General features: G+C 38.4%; 1 protein-coding gene across 1 annotated transcript in view; it reads left to right on the top strand.

Moving 5' to 3' along the window:
- AFG1L (AFG1 like ATPase) overlaps window positions 1-17,602 on the top strand; it is a 219,225-nt gene that overhangs the window by 174,400 nt on the left and 27,223 nt on the right. The window contains exons 9-10 of the mRNA XM_023205967.2: window positions 4,129-4,199; window positions 4,456-4,556. Coding sequence (XP_023061735.2) covers window positions 4,129-4,199; window positions 4,456-4,556 — 172 coding nt within the window. The remainder of the gene's footprint in view (window positions 1-4,128; window positions 4,200-4,455; window positions 4,557-17,602) is intronic.

The raw sequence follows: 17,602 nt of genomic DNA, 5'->3' as shown, positions 1-17,602 counted from the left end.
CCTTCTTCTTCTTCTTCTTCTTCTTCTTTTTCTTTTTCTTTTCTTTTCTTTTCTTTTTTTTTTTTGGAGACACGGTCTCCCTCTGTAGCCCAGGCTAGAGTGCAGTGGCATGATCTTGGCTCACTGCAACCTCCACCTCCCAGGTTCAAGGATTCTCGTGCCTCAACCTCCTGAGTAGCTGGGATTACAGGCATGCACCGCCATGCCAGCTAATTTTTGTATTTTTTGTAGAGATAAAGTTTTGCCATGTTGGCCAGGCTGGTCTCCAACTCCTGGCCTCAAGTAATCTGATCACCTCGGCCTCCCAAAGTGCCAGGATTACAGGCATGAGTCGCCATGCCTGGATTACACCAATAAAATTTTTTATTTTGCATTTGTAACTTCTGAGTAACTATAATAGAATTCTTATAAGACACTGTTATAATAAAAATAATTTTGTGATATTTCACATGTAATTTCACTATATAGAGAATCAGGTATTATAATTTCACAGGTGACTTAGGAGAGGTGACCTGACTGAAGTTTAGTGAGTCACATTTTGATAATATAGTATATACGAGACCACAGAGTAAAAAAGAAATCACCACTGAGGAAGTTTGTAAGGAATTATTTATTCACCAAATATGCTTTTGGAGGCCTGTCTTCTTTCTCCGTTGTTTTTCAGAATTCAGTTTTCCCCCTATGTTGAGTAATGTGCCTGTGCTAAGGAAAGATTAACTTTCTAAATGACAGCAGACCATACTGAGTGGGTGGTGTTGCTCTGTTTTCGCTATGTTCCTTAAAAAGCAGCTCACTTTTTTTTTTGTTTTTTGTTTTTTTTTTTTGAGACAGAGTTTTGCTCTTGTTGTCCAAGCTGGATTGCAATGGCATGATCTTGGCTCATGCAACCTCCGCCTCAGGGGTTCAAGCGATTCTCCTGCCTCAGCCTCCTAAGTAGCTGGGATTGCAGGCGCATGCCACCACATCTGGCTAATTTTTTGTATTTTTAGTAGAGACGGGGTTTCACAATGTTAACCAGGCTGGTCTCGAACTCCTGACCTCAGGTGATCCGCCCACCTCAGCCTTCCAAAGTGCCACAATTACAGGCGTGAGCCACCATGCCCGACCAGCTCACTTTTTAAAAATATATATTTTATTTTAAGTTCTGGGGTGCATGTGTAGGATGTGCAGATTTGTTGCATAGGTAAATGTGTGCCATGGTGTTTGCTGCACCGATCAACCCATCACCTAGATATTAAGCCCCACATGCATTAGCTATTTATCCTGATGCTCTTCCCTCCTCCCCCCTGCTCCTGACAGGCCCTGGTGTGTGTTGTTCCCCTCTATGTGTCCATGTGTTCTCATTGTTCAGCTTCTACTTATGAGTGAGAACATGTGGTGTTTGGTTTTCTGTTCGTGTATTAGTTTGCTGAGGATAATGGCTTCCAACTCCATACATGTCCCTGCAAAGGACGTAATCTCGTTCCTTTTATGGCTGCATAGTACTCCATAGTGTATATGTACCATATTTTGTTTATCCAGTCCATCACTATGGGCATTTGGGTTGATTCCCTGTCTTTGCTGTTATGAATAGTGCTGCAATAAATATACATGTGCATTTACATTTATCCCATAATAGAATGATTTATATTCCTTTGGGTATATATCCAGTAATGCGATGGCTGGGTCAAATGGTATTTCTGGTTCTAGATCCTTGTGGAATCACCATACTGTCTTCCACAATAGTTGAGCTAATTTACATTCCCACCAACAATGTAAAAGCGTTCTTATTTCTCCACAGCCTCACCAGCATCTGTTGTTTCTTGACTTTTTAATAATCACCATTCTAACTGGCATGAGATGTTATCTCATTGTGGTTTTGATTTGCATTTCTCTAATGACCAGTGGTGTTGAGCTTTTTTTCATATGTCCGTTGGCCACATGAATGCCTTCTTTTGAGAATTGTCTGTTCATGTCCTTTGCTCACTTTTTGATGGGGTTGTTTGTTTTCTTTTTTCTTGTAAATTTGTTTAAGATCCTTGTAGATTCTGGATATTAGCCATTTGTCAGATGGGTAGATTACAAAATTTTCTCCCATTCTGTAGGTTGTTTTTTCACTCTGATGATAGTTTCTTTTGCTGTGCAGAAGCTCTTTAGTTTAAGTGGATCCCATGTGTCAATTTTTGCTTTCATTGCAATTGCTTTTGGTGATTTCATCATAAAATTTTTGCCCATGCCTATGTCCTGAATGATATTGCCTAGATTTTCTTCTAGGGTTTTTATGGTTTTGGGTTTTACATTTAGGTCTTTAATACATCTTGAGTTAATTTTTATATAAGGTGTAAGGAAGGGGTAAAACCAGTTTTGGTTTTCTGCATATGGCTAGCCAGTTTTCCCAGCAACATTTATGAAACTGGAAATCCTTTCCCCATTGCTTTTTTTTGGTCAGGATTGTCGAAGATCAGATGGTTGTAGATGTGTGGTCTTATTTCTGAGATTTCTACTCTGTTTCATTGTTCTATGTGTCTGTATTGGTACCAGTACCATGCTGTTTTGGTTACTGTAGCCTTGTAGTATAGTTTGAAGTTCACTAGCATGATACCTCCAGCTTTGTTCTTTTTGTTAAGATTGTCTTGGCCATATGGGCTCAAAAAGTAGCTCACTTTTAAGATTTTTTTTTTTCTTCTTCTTCTTCTTTTGCTTGTATACACCAAAGGTGATGTTGGTTCCAAATGAATTCTCAACAATAATGTCTAAACAGACATGTGCTTGGCATGGGCATTGACATTTACATTGGTTTGTGTGATTTCTTTTACCTTTAAGATTGCTTCTGTTTCTAAAATTACTTTCTATAGTGTCATTTCATTATTTTAATACCACTCTATTTGAATATGATACCAGACCTCATGGAAATCAAACAGCATTTCTCCTGCAAAGTTGGCTATTGCGAATGATGTTTTTAACGTCCTTTGAAGTGGAGTGGTTATTACTTGGAATGTGACAATTTCAATCTTTCAAAATAGCTGTGTGCTTTGTTGCATTTTAAAGACATTTGCTGTAGAACAGTTGAAGAATTAGGTGCTTGTGTGTTAAATGCCTACCACCTGATAATTATCTCAAGGGAGAAGTTGTTTAGTTTAAGCTTAATCTAAATAAAAGATAGCCTGTCATACTAATTTTCAATAAGGCTTTAGTAAGGTGAATGTCCAGAATTTAGTTTAATTGCTTCCACTACGACGTAAGAGTGATTTGTGTGTCAAAATTAAGCATGTTGGCAAGTCATCCTGTAAAAGTTTGTATGTGGAGTTGAAGTAAACTTACATTTTTACTTGAAGCTCTTTTTAACAGTTTATTTCTTCTGCCAGTTATTTTATTGACTGCTAATTTACCACCCCTCTTAAAAAAAAAAAAGGTGAGAGGAAAAAGGCCACAGCATCATCACATTTATATATGAGTTCCCTAAACCATATGGTGATTTCTAATTAGAATACAAAAGATTCTGTGATGAGACTAACTTCATAGTAGCTGTAACAGTGGGCATCACAGAAGGAGAGAGTTTTCTTCAGTTTCCAACAAGGAGACTTTTGAGAGAAACTGTGTGGTCTGTAATTGTCCTTATACTAGAAGTCTGACAAAGTTATTGATGTGCAGATCAAGTTGGTATTTCGAAGGTAGTAATTTAATTCTGGAGGTTTGATCCTCTCAGTCAGTGGCTTGACTTGATTTTTTTTTAATGCAGCTTCAATATTTAATTTCACACGTACCCTCTCAGTAGAGATTTCAAAGGATACTTTGCTGGATGCTTGACTGCCTTGTCTATTTGCTCTTGTTTTGCATGCAAGAGAGAGCCAGAAGCTTTCTTCTCATTGTGTACACATGGTATTAATGGATTTACTCTGCCTGTATCGTCTCATTACTGGAAACAGCTAGAAGCACAGAAGTCTTTCAGTGTATGCAAATAAGGCAGAATCATCTACCTGAGTTAATATTCTCTGCTTTTAAGTGTATTCTAAATCTAATGTTTGTATTTAGAGCATAACATCCTGTTCTTTTTTTTTTACGGGCAAAAAGCTAAGCAGACTCAGGCAGCTGTTTGATGTTGGCTTCAAGTGTTATTAATTTCATATTCTATTATTCTTTTCACTGTAGCACAAGTGAAGCTGATGTGGAGGCTGTCATGGATAAGTTGTTTGATGAGCTGGCTCAGAAACAAAATGATTGTACGTAAGTTAATTTCTCTTGAAAGAGAATACATTTAGAACACAATGCCCAATCTCCACTGACCAATTAATAAGTTCCATTGCTGTATATGGGTTGATGCCACGCTCAAGTGGCAGTCATTGTATCAGCATTTTGTCTAATTTATGTGTTGAATCATGTGCTATTATTCATCAAGCTATGCATTTCCTATCTGTAAGAGATGAATTTTATAGTAATTATCCAGACAAGATTGAGTCTTTGTTCATGTTCCCATAGTAACTAGACCAAGGATTCTAAAAGTGCAAGGCAGAGAGCTGCGCCTGAATAAAGCCTGTGGAACCGTTGCCGACTGCACATTTGAAGAGCTGTGTGAGAGAGTAAGTATCCAGGCACGTCCAGACTCACTGGCCTTTTCACATGTTAAAATACTTCATGTTTTCCTCTCTGCCCATTTCAGATTTTAAAATACCATTCACAGAGTCAGAACTGATTTAAAAGTCTCATTAAGGGAAATACTCATCTATATTTGCCATGTGCTTGTTATAGATATTGGCACAAAATTTGCACTTAGAAGGGCTCTAATGCAAAATTAGAAATGCAGAGAGAACTGTCAACTGTTGCTAGAAGCAAAAATAAAATCCGTTTTGTAAAAGTCAAACATAAGAGATTTTGGAAAAATATTTGAGCTGAGAGTTAGTATGTGGGAAAAAGGAAGATGAAATAATGCTAGCACGATCCAAGGAAGCATCACATAAAATAATTTCTACCCCTTGTACTCATTGCCCATCTATTATTGCCATAACATCGGACCTACTAGGGCCAGAGTCAAAGATGGTGAATTTCTGTAACTGTAACATTTATATTATATAATAAATAATATGTTCAACAGAAAAAAAATGTTTACCAGTGTATGCACACATTCATATAACTGAGAAAGATCTTGACTGCAGATTCATTATAGATATGAATTCTGTCTTAAAAAATCTGGAATTCTCAGTACTCAATGGATATGCAATGTATTTATTGATTGCAAATCTTGAGGAAAACAAATTCAAATTAGATAGAATTTTAAGCTTAATTTCTCGATTGACATGCTTAATTTATCATTCTAGCTGGTCTCTGATTTATCTTGACTTTTAGGTAACTAAAGAACAGTTGCTTTTCAGTAAGGGAAAAGACAAAATACGTATACCTGCCGCCATTTTATGAGTGTTTTTCTTAAAAGCTAGTGACAGCTGGGCGCGGTGGCTCCCTCCTGTAATCATGAGGTCAGGAGATTGAGACGACCCTGGCTAACACGGGGTTTTGTAGAGAAACCCCGTCTCTACAAAAAAATACAAAAAATTAGCCGGGCGTGGTGGCGGGTGCCTGTAGTCCCAGCTGCTGGGGAGGCTGAGGCAGGAGAATGGCGTGAACCCGGGAGGCGGAGCTTGCAGTGAGCCGAGATCGCGCCACCGCACTCCAGCCTGGGTGACAGAGCGAGACTCCGTCTCAAAAAAGCAATTATTTAGCACTTCAGAACCAGTAAAGTTTAGGATCAATGAGGATCCTTCAATAGGGTGGTAATGTTGCTTTCTATTAGTGAAAGTCATTCTGGGTGATACGGACCTTTCAGACCTCTCCTAGATCAATCTTTAAGGTCCTGATAACCTAACATCTCCTGACAAAATTCTATTAAGGCTCCCACTTAGGTTTGACTTATTTTGCAAGAAAAAATAAACTTGAGAAGAATCTTGTATATCCCAAAGATGAAGCTCCTCCACTTTCTGCAGAAGAGGACCCAGTGGGGAACGGGAAAGACAGGCGTGTTGAATCTTGGGGGAGGAAGGCAAAGATGGTCTCTTTTGGAGCAGACACTGAGTTTTATCTGCATTTTTAAAATATGCTCCTTGTTTTAGGAGTCTTAGTAACAGGAAAAGGCCACTTATCAGGGACCAAAATCTCCAGTTTATTTACTATCCAGGGGTGATGGGGAAGAAGACTGATTGAGACTTTATCTTGAAAAATGAAATAGCCCTTATAAAAATAAATCGTTTTGTCTTATTTGATAACAATGTGGATTACAATAGCAACTACAAATTAAACTCTTAGATTAAACAATGAACAAGTGCAGCGACATGATCATGGCTCACTACAGCCTCGACCTCCTGGGCTCAGGCAATCCTCCCACCACAGTTTCCCCCGTAGGTAGGACTACAGGCACACAACGCCATGCCTGGCTAGTTTTTAAAAAAAGTTTTTGTAGAGATGGGGGTCTTACCACGTTGTCCAGGCTGTTCTCAAATTCCTGGCCTCAAGAGATCCACCCACCTCAGCCTTCCAAAGTGCTGGGATTACAGATGTGAGCTACCATGACCAGCCTTGTCAATTACTTTCTTTTGAAGTTTTTGTGATGTTATTATTTACTGATTTTTTTCTTCTCCAAGTTGGCCAGATCTTCTTTTGTCAGTGAGTTTGCATGGACAGGTTTGCCCTTTATCTAGACTGTAATTGTGGGGTGTTTACTACATTACGCAAGCGCTGAATGACTTGCAAAAGGCATTGACGTGGTAAGTGGGGTTAAGCTATGAGGGATGTTTAAGCTATGTTAAGCTATGAGGGATGTTTGAGGAAGTGCTAAGTTTTTAAGTAGCTAGTTCGTTTGTGACTATTTTCTTGTTATGATGATTTTGCATTGCTTTGCAACCTTGTAACTGCAATTCGGATATTGATTTCTTGCAATGAAGAGGACAATTGAAAGCCCTCAACTTCAGATATAACCTAAAACTCTTAATGAGTTATAATGATCTTATGAGCCAGGCTAAATAATTGCCAAAAACCATTAAGTAAAGATAACAACACATCCAACCTAAGGTAAAGAAGCAGGCATCTGGTGTGTCTGGGACAGTCCCAGCTTTGGATCATCTGTCCTAATTTTCTAGAAGGCTCTTGAAGCCCAAGACCTGCCCAATCACCTGATACCATCATGAAAAAGTCTTTGGCAAGAAGTAGATTGGTTAACAGTCCATAATGATTATTTTTGAGTCATGGCCCCTTCCAAGGAAAAAATAATACAGAAACTTACCTATGTCTTGATAAGGTAAAAGAAGGTTTAGATTGGAAGCCCTTGACATATGCCATAAGTAAAATGAAAAAGCCAGGCACATTCTGCTGTTTGCATACCTCTTCCCTCACTGTTCCAAGCACAGTTCCTCAGATTTGGAATCCTGCAGGTTAACATCTAGCCTCTTGGTATCTCCTGGATTCTCTTTCTTTGTAAATTTATAGTTCAGTACTGTCATGTTCAGCAGTCTGAGTTAGGAGAACCTGCAACACGTACATAATAATAACGAATATAGCCACCCATCAGGTATCATCCTAAGCGCTTTTATATATAAATTCATTTGATACTTATAATAGATAGGCACTATTATTGTCCACATTTTATAGGTAGAGAATTTTAAACACCAAGATGTTAAGTTACCTTCCCAAGGTCATACAGCTAATAAGTGGTGTAGCCAGAGCTTGGACTTCTTGGTAGTTTGGGAGTCAGATTCTGTGCTTTTAATCACTACATTGTATCTGAAGATGTTCTGGACAAGTTCTTCCTCAATCTTTAATATACTTTGGACTCTATCTTAAAGTGTAATTATTTGGGAGGCCGAGGCAGGCGGATCACATGAGGTCAGGAGTTCAAGACCAGCCTGGACAATATGGCAAAACCCCATCTCTACTAAAAATACAGAAATTAGCCAGGCGTGGTGGCAGGCATCTGTAATCCCAGCTACTCAGGAGGCTGAGACATGAGAATCATTTGAACACAGGAGGTGGAGGTTGTGGTGAGCCAAGATCATGCCACTGCATTCCAGCCTGGGTGACAGAGACTCTGTCTCAATAAATAAATGAATAACAACAACAAAAATAAAGTGTAATCAGATAATTTGTGAATTCTCACATCTGAGCTAAGCTTTAAGAATTTTATGGAACATGAAGCTGAATGGGGAACAGACATCCCCCAGTCCTGAGAGCCTCCCTCTGTGTTGAAAACCTTAGTACAGACCTGCCCAACTCGTGTGTTGGCATACCCACTGGGAAGTCCAGCTACGAGCCCCTCTGCTCTTCTGAAGGCTGTATCTCCAGGGTTTGTGGCTCCAGGCAAGGGTCCCCAAGCCTTAGGCAGCCTCATCCCTTTGCCCATTAATAAAAATACTTTCTCTTCCTGCCATGACAAAGGTTGGGAAGTGCTGTATTAGAGAAGTGTGGGAGGGTGGAGGAGAATGTGTTTGGGCGGTCTTTGTTCCCTGCCATTCCCTCCATATCAGAGCTGTGGCAAATGAACATGAAGCAGATCCATCTCTGTGGACATGACATGAGCTTTCAGGTTTCCTTTCCTTACCTTGATATAGCTACTTGGTTTAATCCGAGGGTAGTGGAGGAGTCAGAAATACAGTTATTGAAGGCGGTGGTTCTCAAAATGTGGTTTATAGACCTCTAGGAGTCCCTGAGACCCTTTCAGGGGTCCTGGGAATCTAAACTGTCTGTAACACTTCTTGCCTTTTTCACTCTGGTAGTATTTACAGTAATGATGCAAAAGCACTGATGGGTGAAACTGCCAGCACCTTAGCAGGAATCAAGGCAATAGCACCAAAAGATACTGTATTTTTCACTGATCATATGCTCACAGTAAAAATAAATAAATAAATAAATAAATAACCCAGTTCCATTTTAAAATATCCTTAAAGAAGCAGTAACAATTATTTTGTTAAATCTCAACTTTGAGAACATGTCTTTTGAATATTCTTTGTGATGAAGTGAAAGTACATGTAATAAAACACTTCTGCTCTATATCAAATATGAAGGCTGTCCTGGGGAAAAGCACTTGTACAGTTGTTTGAGTTGCAAGCTGAACTAGCCACTATTTTCACAGAATTCCATTTTTACTTGGAAGACTGAGTGACAGACAAACTATGGTTATTCAGATTTGGCAGACATTTTCTCACAATGTTTGACAGACATTTTCTTGAAAATGAATGAAATAAGACTGTCATTTCAAGGAAAACAACTGACAATATTTGTTGCCAGTGATAAAATTTGAGCAAACAAGTGAAAATTAGAATTTTGGAAAACTTGTTTCTGCCATCATGCGCTTGACAGCTTCCCAATTCTTAAACGTCTTTCAGATGAGATTGATGGTGATATTAACACATGCAATGTTTGATAATTGTTTAATTAAATGTGTCAACATTTGGAAGATCTACATAACTCAATGAACCAATACTTTCCAATAACCAATGCATGCTCTTACAAAATAAAACATGACAAAAGATCCACTTAAAGTGCAGGAAAGACTAATGGATTTTAATATAACAGAATTCAAAAAGTATACTGATATTGTTTCAGTTTCTACATTGCAACTAACAGTTTAAAAATGACCTCTTTTCAAGTTAAAATTTATGAATAGATTCTATTTTTAGAACAGTTTTGGGCTTAAAGAAAATCAAGACTCTAGTACAGAGAGTTTCCATATACTTCCTAATCTAGTTTCCCCTGTTAACATCTTACATTCATATGGTATATCTGTTACAATTAATGAACCAATATTGATACATTATTAACTAAAGTCTATATTTTATTCAGATTTCCCTAGTTTTTACCTAATGTCCTTTTTCTGTTCCACAATACCACATTACCTTTAGCTATGTCTCCTTAGACTTCTCTTGGTTATGGCAGTTTCTCACAGACTTTTTGTTTTTGATGATCTTGACAGTTTTGAGTACTAGTTAGGTATTTGTAAAATGTCTCTCAATTGGGATTTGTCTGACATTTTCCTTATGATTAGACAGGAATGATAGTCTTGGGGGAACCACAGAGATCAAGTACTACTTTGATCACATCACGTCAAGGATTCATACTGTCAACATGGCTTATAACTGTTGATGCTAACCTTCATCACACTTGTCTGAGATAATGTTTGTCGGGGTTTTTTTTTTTTTTTTTGCCCTAAAGTTATTCTTTCTCCCACTTTCCACAGTGTACTCTTTGGCAGTAACTTCTTGTTGAGTTTTCATGTAGCGTCAAAGAATATCCACAATTATCTGATAAGGCTATTAAAATACGTTTCCCTCTTTCAACTACATATCCATGTAAGGCTAGATTTTCTTAATATACTTCAACCCAAATAACTGAGTTGCAATAGATTAGATGTAAAAATGGATATGAGAATCCAGCTATTTTCTATTTATCCAGATGTTAAAGAGATTTATAAAAATGTAAGACAATGCCATTCTTCTTAGTTATTTTCATTTCAAAAAATAGAAGTATTTTTCATAAAAATGTGATTTGTGTTAATTTGATGGGCTTAATGTAGTGGCTTTATAATTGTTACTTTAAACGAATTAATACATATTTTAAATTTTTCTCAGTTTTAATTTCTATTACAATAAACACTAGGAGAGATAACCCATATAAGCAAATGTTCCTTGAGTTCCTCAATAATTTTTAAAAGTATAAAGGAGTCCTGAAGCCAAAAAGTTTGAGAACTCCTTGCTTTAGGGTTAAACTTTCATGGACCAAAAATGAAAGAATCCTACCGAAAGAAAACAAGGAAAGCTGAATTCTAAAGCCTAATGAGTAGACTGACTAGACCCAAATTTTCCTTATTGAGAAATGTAATTTTTACACCTGCAGAAAATTGTTTCCTTAACCAATAACTGTACTCACAAGTAACTGTTTGCAAGAGCAGTTTGTTATTTGTATCTTAAAAATAATGACAGGTGGCCAGGTGTGTTTGCAAAAAGTCTAGGCAGAAAAATATATCAGTTGATGGATATGCATGGGTGTACGCATTGCTCACTATCAACTTCTTGCTTATTACCTTTCTTCTTTGGTATTTAGTACTCAAGAAATGAAAGTCCATCAGATAAGTGTATTGGCCTCCATTTTTCTATTAATCTTGATTATATCATATTAGTGTATATATCCTTAGACTTACAAGTGTACCACATAGTATCCCTTAGGGAGTTGTTAAGTAACATTTCCCTTCTCTTGCTCGTTTTATGCTTTATTTAGCTTTATTCCAAGTGAAACCACTGGCTGGGAGCTACTTCTGGTTTGTGTCCTGTGCTTTGTTCACTCTCAGTAAATATAATACTAAAGGATGAATAGCTTTTATCTCTACTATTTGGCCAAGAGTCAAGGCTGATGGTGTTGAGATGCCAACAGTGGTAATTAGCATCAAGGAATAAGGGCATTAATCACCAGAGCTGAGGCAGCCCAGGAATATCCTTGGGCTTTTACCTTCCCAGCAGCAAGACCATTTTGGTAGCATTGCTGATCTGTGTGTGCTCATTTCCCACATTTCCTGACATCTGGCCTTGCCATGTCCAAATAAGGCAGCCGATCAGCCTGGCCACAGCATGGTGACAGGAGGACAGAAGTGAGATTGCAAAGATCTTAATAGAGAATGGGTCAGATTCTTGTAGGGAGGAATATGAATCCATTGTCACAAATGAGCTGTAAGTCTTTTGTCTATCTTTCCCCATCCACATTCCTAGTCAATCCTTAAACTAAAGAGTCATAGTCTTGATGTTGCAAGGCACCTCAAGGGTCATCTTACCTAACCATTCAACCAACACTGAATCCTGCAAGACCCCAGGCCTTCACTTGCCTTGCAATGCCAAATTGGGGAATGCAGTTAAATATGTGAGAAGAAATATAAGACATGTTAAGATAGGAGCAAAATTTTACCATACACACCTAGACCTAGCCTATTTCACGAGTCCTCAGAATGATAAAGGAGATTTTGGAATAAAATCCCATAATTGACTTGTAATTTGATTTTTAAAAGTAAGATGTACACAAGTAACTTCTTATATGAATTTATTTTGTTCTGATATTTTGTACATAAAAGAAAAAGTGAACTCTCTGTAAGACTGGAGATTGGACTGAGGGATCCATTTTTACTAATTGTTGATTGATTATATCTTCCAAAGAAATCACTGTATATCAGGTTAAAAGTTTTATATATATATATATATATCTTACTATTTTAAAGGAAAAACGAAATGTCTGAAAAAGAGGGTCTGGTTTAGAAATTTGAAAACTGTAGCCTCTTAGAATAATTGTGAACGTTTCCATGATGAAAAGGGAGTAAAGAAGGATTAAAGGAATAAAGAGAACACCTTCCTCCTTTCTTTACTGGCAAATTTTCTGTAATAGGACACATAGTGAGGCTGGACAATCCTGCCCAGCTTCTGTTCCCAAACTGAGACAAGAGCAGCTTCTTAGATGATGCTGCTCAGGGCTGCAGATTTTAAGCTCTGCAAGCCATGGGCTTCTCAGACTCAGCAGCCTGAAGCTCTTCTGAGGGAGAAAACGCGCTTTCATTTTCTGTGAATGTATTTATGTCATGTTGTTAGCTGAAATGGTTCAAAAATATTGTCTGTCCTGTAATGGGGAGAAAATGCCCAAGGATTCCCAGAGGGTCTCAATGGAAGAGTAAGTGTGCCAAAAATTGTATACTTTCAATATGTTCTCTGTAATATTATTTTGAGGATCAGATCTAATAGTAGACACAAGTCCTCATGTTTGTTTTAAGGTCACTTCTACTCTAGCAAAGTATGAGAAACTAATATTTAACATTTGTCTCAGTCTTTGAGAGGAATATGTCATTCATTTGCTGAGATAATAATTAAGAAGTACAAAGATTAAGAAATATGAATTTAAATATATATATATATATATATATATATTCTTTTTTTTTCTTTTTTTTTTTTTTTTGGAGACAGGGTCTTGTTCTTTTGCCCAGACTGGAGTTCAGTGGTGTAATCACTGCTCACTGCAACCTCAGCCTCCCAGGCTCAAGCAGTCCTTCCCACCTCAGCCTCCCAAGTAGCTGGGACTACAGGCGCGCACCACCATGCCCAGCTAATTTTAGTATTTTTTTGTAGAGACAGGGTTTTGCCATGTTGCCCAGGCTGGTCTCAAACTCCTGGGCTCAAGCAATCTACCCTGCCTCAACCTTCCAAAGTGCTGGGATTACAGGCATGAGCCACCATGCCCATGATCACTAATTTTTTAAAATAGAATTTGTTTTTAATTTAAAGATAAATTATCTCATTTGGCTTTTAATAATAAATGTATCAGAGCTCAAAATAATAATTAAGAATAGCTCTCTAAACAGAAGACCTGTATGAAGAGATTGGTAAAGTGCTGAGAGAAAACAAGTCTAATGCAACCAATTAATATGAATATAAAACACTTTAAAAGTACTTGTTTGATTTTTTTTTAAAAAAGCTTTAACACTAATGGTTTTCCTATTGCTTACCTATCAACTGGCCTGGTTTTTCTTAAACAGAAATTTTTTTTTTAATCAAGTAACCCTTAAGTGTTTGTTTCCTATCATAGAGTATGATTTGCTATTTTCCATAGTACCTTCCCCCAGATTAGATCAGTTGACCCAAAATTAGCAATTACTTGTTACATTGCCAATTAGAATATTTAATAAGGTATATTCCATTTTATCACTTTGAAATATATTTTATGGAAAAAAGTTTGGAAATTGTTAGAATTGCTATTTGTGTTTTTTAAAATGGCTTGGTGAAGATATTATTGAGTCAGGCAAAAGATTTTGAGAAAAAAAACTAGAAAGAAGCAAAGGAGCCATAATATCTTAAGAATTATAAGATTTTCACATATTTTATATAGGGTTAAATATTGCTTCATTCTTTTCTCTTTTATTGTTAATCAAGAAATATATGCTATGTAAGATCCAACCCTCCAAGATTACTACATTGACTTAGTGGTCAGCAACTATTTCTTTTTCTTTTTCTTTCTTTCTTTTTTTTCTCTCTTTTTTTTTTTTGAGACACAGTCTTGATCTGTCACCCAGGCACAATCTTGGCTCCCTGCAACCTCCGCCTCCCGGATTCAAGCGATTCCTGTGCCTCAGCCTCCCGAATAGCAGGGATTACAGATGCACCCCACCACACCCAGCTAATTTTAGTGTTTTTAGTAGAGATGGGGTTTCACCATGTTGGCCAGGCTGGTCTTGAACTCCTGACCCCAGGTGATCCACCCACCTTAGCCTCCCAAAGTGTTGGGATTACAAAATAGCCACCATGCCCAGCCAGTCAGCAGCTATTTCTTAAGTACTTCTATATCTGTATGCCTATGTTATGAGGAATATAAAAGAAGTATGTAAGAAGTTTCTTTCAAAGAGTTTACAGTTTAGTAAAGGAAATAACATGAGCCAAATATTATTCAGCAAAGCAGAGTAGAAAGAGGCCCAACTGAGTCAGGAGATACCAATTCCAGTCACTAACTCAAATACTGTTTAGCTAACACTGGGTGCTGTGGCACACACTTGGGAGGCTACTTGGGAGGCTGGGGCAGGATGATCACCTGAGTACAGGAGTTCTTGGCTGTCCTGTGTTATGATCATGTCTGAGGATAGTCAAGGCACTCCAGCCTGGGCAACATAGCAAGACTCTGACTCCCCCCACCAAAAAAATATACTATTTAGCTGAGTTGCCTTAGGCAGATCACTTAACCACTTCACCATTCTGGGTCTAATTGTGAAATGCATGATGTGATCAGCACATTTCTGTCATTCCTTTTATTTCATTTCATTTTATTTTTATACCATCAGTTTTGATGAATACTGATCTGTCATTCCTTGTAGCTATAACAGTCTACGTTAAAGAACTGTGCTCACTAGTTACATAATATATCAGGAGTTCAAAGTAAGGATGCTAAGGGTTGGAAAGGCTCCAACAAGACAGGAGATTTAAAGAGGAAATTGATCTTGACCTGGAAAGGCAAGCAGAATGTAGATGAGTGGAGTAAAAGTATTTCAACCATAATCCGAAGCCAAGCATCACATGTTTCAGGGGGACAGACTGATGCCTAATGAGAGCAGAGTGCATGTTGGAGAGGAAAGGGAAATGAAGATGAAAAAGATCTCAGACAGATTCTACCATCAAAACCAGGCAGAGAAACAGTCTTCTTACCATAATCCAGAGTCATTTTAGGTTTTGAGCAGGAATGTGGTACCTAGAATAATGTTTCAGGAAGATTAATGGGGCAGTATATGCTGGAAGAGGTTGTAACTTTCACCAACATATCCAGTGGACCAGCAAATAGTATCTCCTCTTGGGAAGGTTCTTCTTTCCAGAAGGAAACTTGGTTAAATAAACATGCTAGATATTTGTTTGTTCCCTTATGCAGGGTAACAGACACAGTCCTACACTTTTAATATTTTACTCACACTTCTCCCTAATCATCCACCAAATATTTACAGAGTACTTAATAGAAGGCTGGCATATTTCTAGGAACTGTAGTGGGTACCAAGATGAGTAAGAGTCTCCACTTTTATGGAGTCTTAATTTAGAAGAGAAAATTAGATCAGTACATAGATCACTAGAATGTGAGGCAGATTATAATTAGTACTACAGGATTAGTATGACCAGAATGCTATGGATGATCAAAGTGGAACTGGGCCTCAAAGGCTGGAGGGTTGGAGATTCTGGGTGCAAAGGTTGGGGGGAGTATGAGGTGGTAGCTGTTTGGTTTTTCCTAAGCAAAGGAGATCATGAGGGGCATCTTTATGATCTCTTCCTTCTCTGAAGTTGTGTGTTTCTGTGAAAAACACAAGAGTTGGGGCTGGGCGCAGTGGCTCACACCTGTAATCCTGCACTTTGGGAGGCCAAGGCGGGCAGATTGCCTGAGCTCAGAAGTTCAAGACCAGCCTGGCCAACATGGTGAAACCCCATCTCTACTGAAATACAAAAAAAAAAAAAAAAAAATCTGGGTGTGATGGCACACATCTATAATCTCAGCTACTCAGGAGGCTGAGGCATGAGAATCACTTGTAGCCAGGAGGCCAAGATTGCGCCATTGCACTCCAGCCTGGGTGACAGAGCGAGACTCTGTCTCCAGAAAAACAAACAAACAAATAAACAAACAAAAAACCAGAGTTGGAGATTACAGAGTATATTCAGAGAACTACAGACTCAGGAGGGTTCTACTTCCATTTATGGCAGAGTAGCTCCTATTTGATCAAATTACCTATTGATCACCTCTGCAAATTCTGGACAAAATCTGAAAAATAACTATCCAGAAGGCACTGCTTATCAAAAGTAGAGCACAGTCAACACTTGGAAGAAAGGATTGATACTGGTGAATTTCTCATTTTTATAGTTTTTCTCCTGAGGGCAGATCACAGTTGGTCTTATACGGATGTCTAAAACTCAGTAGAAGTTTTTAAAGTCTAAAACTCTGTTTTTAGAGTTTTTAGACAGAAGTCTAAAACTGTGTTTTTAGCTCGAAGAACCAGAGAAGAGCAAATCAGTGACCATAACAGCTGGAAAGTATAAGGAGAAATCTGGGAAAGGAGAGAACCACAGAGGAATAGCCTGAATTTTTTCCTATAAACTCTGCCCAAATCTTGGGCTGACATATGAAATATACACACACAGCAAATGCTAAAACAACTGAACGGAGATTTTCGCTGCAATGCATCACGGAGGAGACAGTTTGGAGCTTGAGGCTAATCAAGTTAATTGCCTGCTAACATAGCAACAACAACAGAAAATCAATATACCCAAGAATCACAAGTCTCCACGACATACCATACACAATATCCAGAATACAGTCCCAAATTACCATGCCCCTCATCAGGGTACATGGCTGGACAGAGTATGGACTGGATTTCAGCTCCTAATTGCCCCCTCGAGGAGAGGCACGAACCAGGTATTCTTGAGAGATTGCACGAAACAAGATAAATAGAAATCAGAGGATTGGGCATGGAGGAGGTCAGGGATGAGGACCAGCCACCTAGGACTCCAATGGTTTCGGTTTGGATGACCAGAGAAATGGCAGGACCCTTAACAGACAAACCAAAATGCTAGAGGTAGGAGAACAGGACTTACAAACAGTTGGAAATTTAGGACTGAAGATAAAGATCTAGAGGTCATTTATAAAGGTGTGTTAGTTTGGAGCCTAAAGGAGTCAATGACATCATCTGAACTGACATATAAAAAGGAAGAGATGAGGATGTGGGTGGGGTTGAAAAGTATGTTTTCACTAGAATCAATGGAAGAAAACAGAGCCAGAGGACTAGTATAGTTTAATCAGAGGCACAAGAGAAGCTATGCAGATTCCTCACCATTTTACTGAAGACTTTTAAAACACAGAAGTAATGTACTAGGCTGGGCGCGGTGGCTCATGCCTGTAATCCCAGCACTTTGGGAAGCCGAGGTGGGTGGATCACAAGGTCAACAGATCGAGACCATCCTGGCCAACATGGTGAAACCCCATCTCTACTAAAAATACAAAAATTAGCTGGGCGTGGTGGCGCATGCCTCTAGTCCCAGCTACTTGGGAGGCTGAAGCAGGAGAATCACTTGAACCCAGGAGGCAGAGGTTCCAGTGAGCCGAAATTACA

The sequence above is a fragment of the Piliocolobus tephrosceles genome, chromosome 5, assembly GCF_002776525.5.
Source record: "Piliocolobus tephrosceles isolate RC106 chromosome 5, ASM277652v3, whole genome shotgun sequence".
Classification (NCBI taxonomy): Eukaryota; Metazoa; Chordata; class Mammalia; order Primates; family Cercopithecidae; genus Piliocolobus; species Piliocolobus tephrosceles.
The sequence above is the reverse complement of the archived record's forward strand: the minus strand, read 5'-3'. Positions and strand labels throughout refer to the sequence as shown.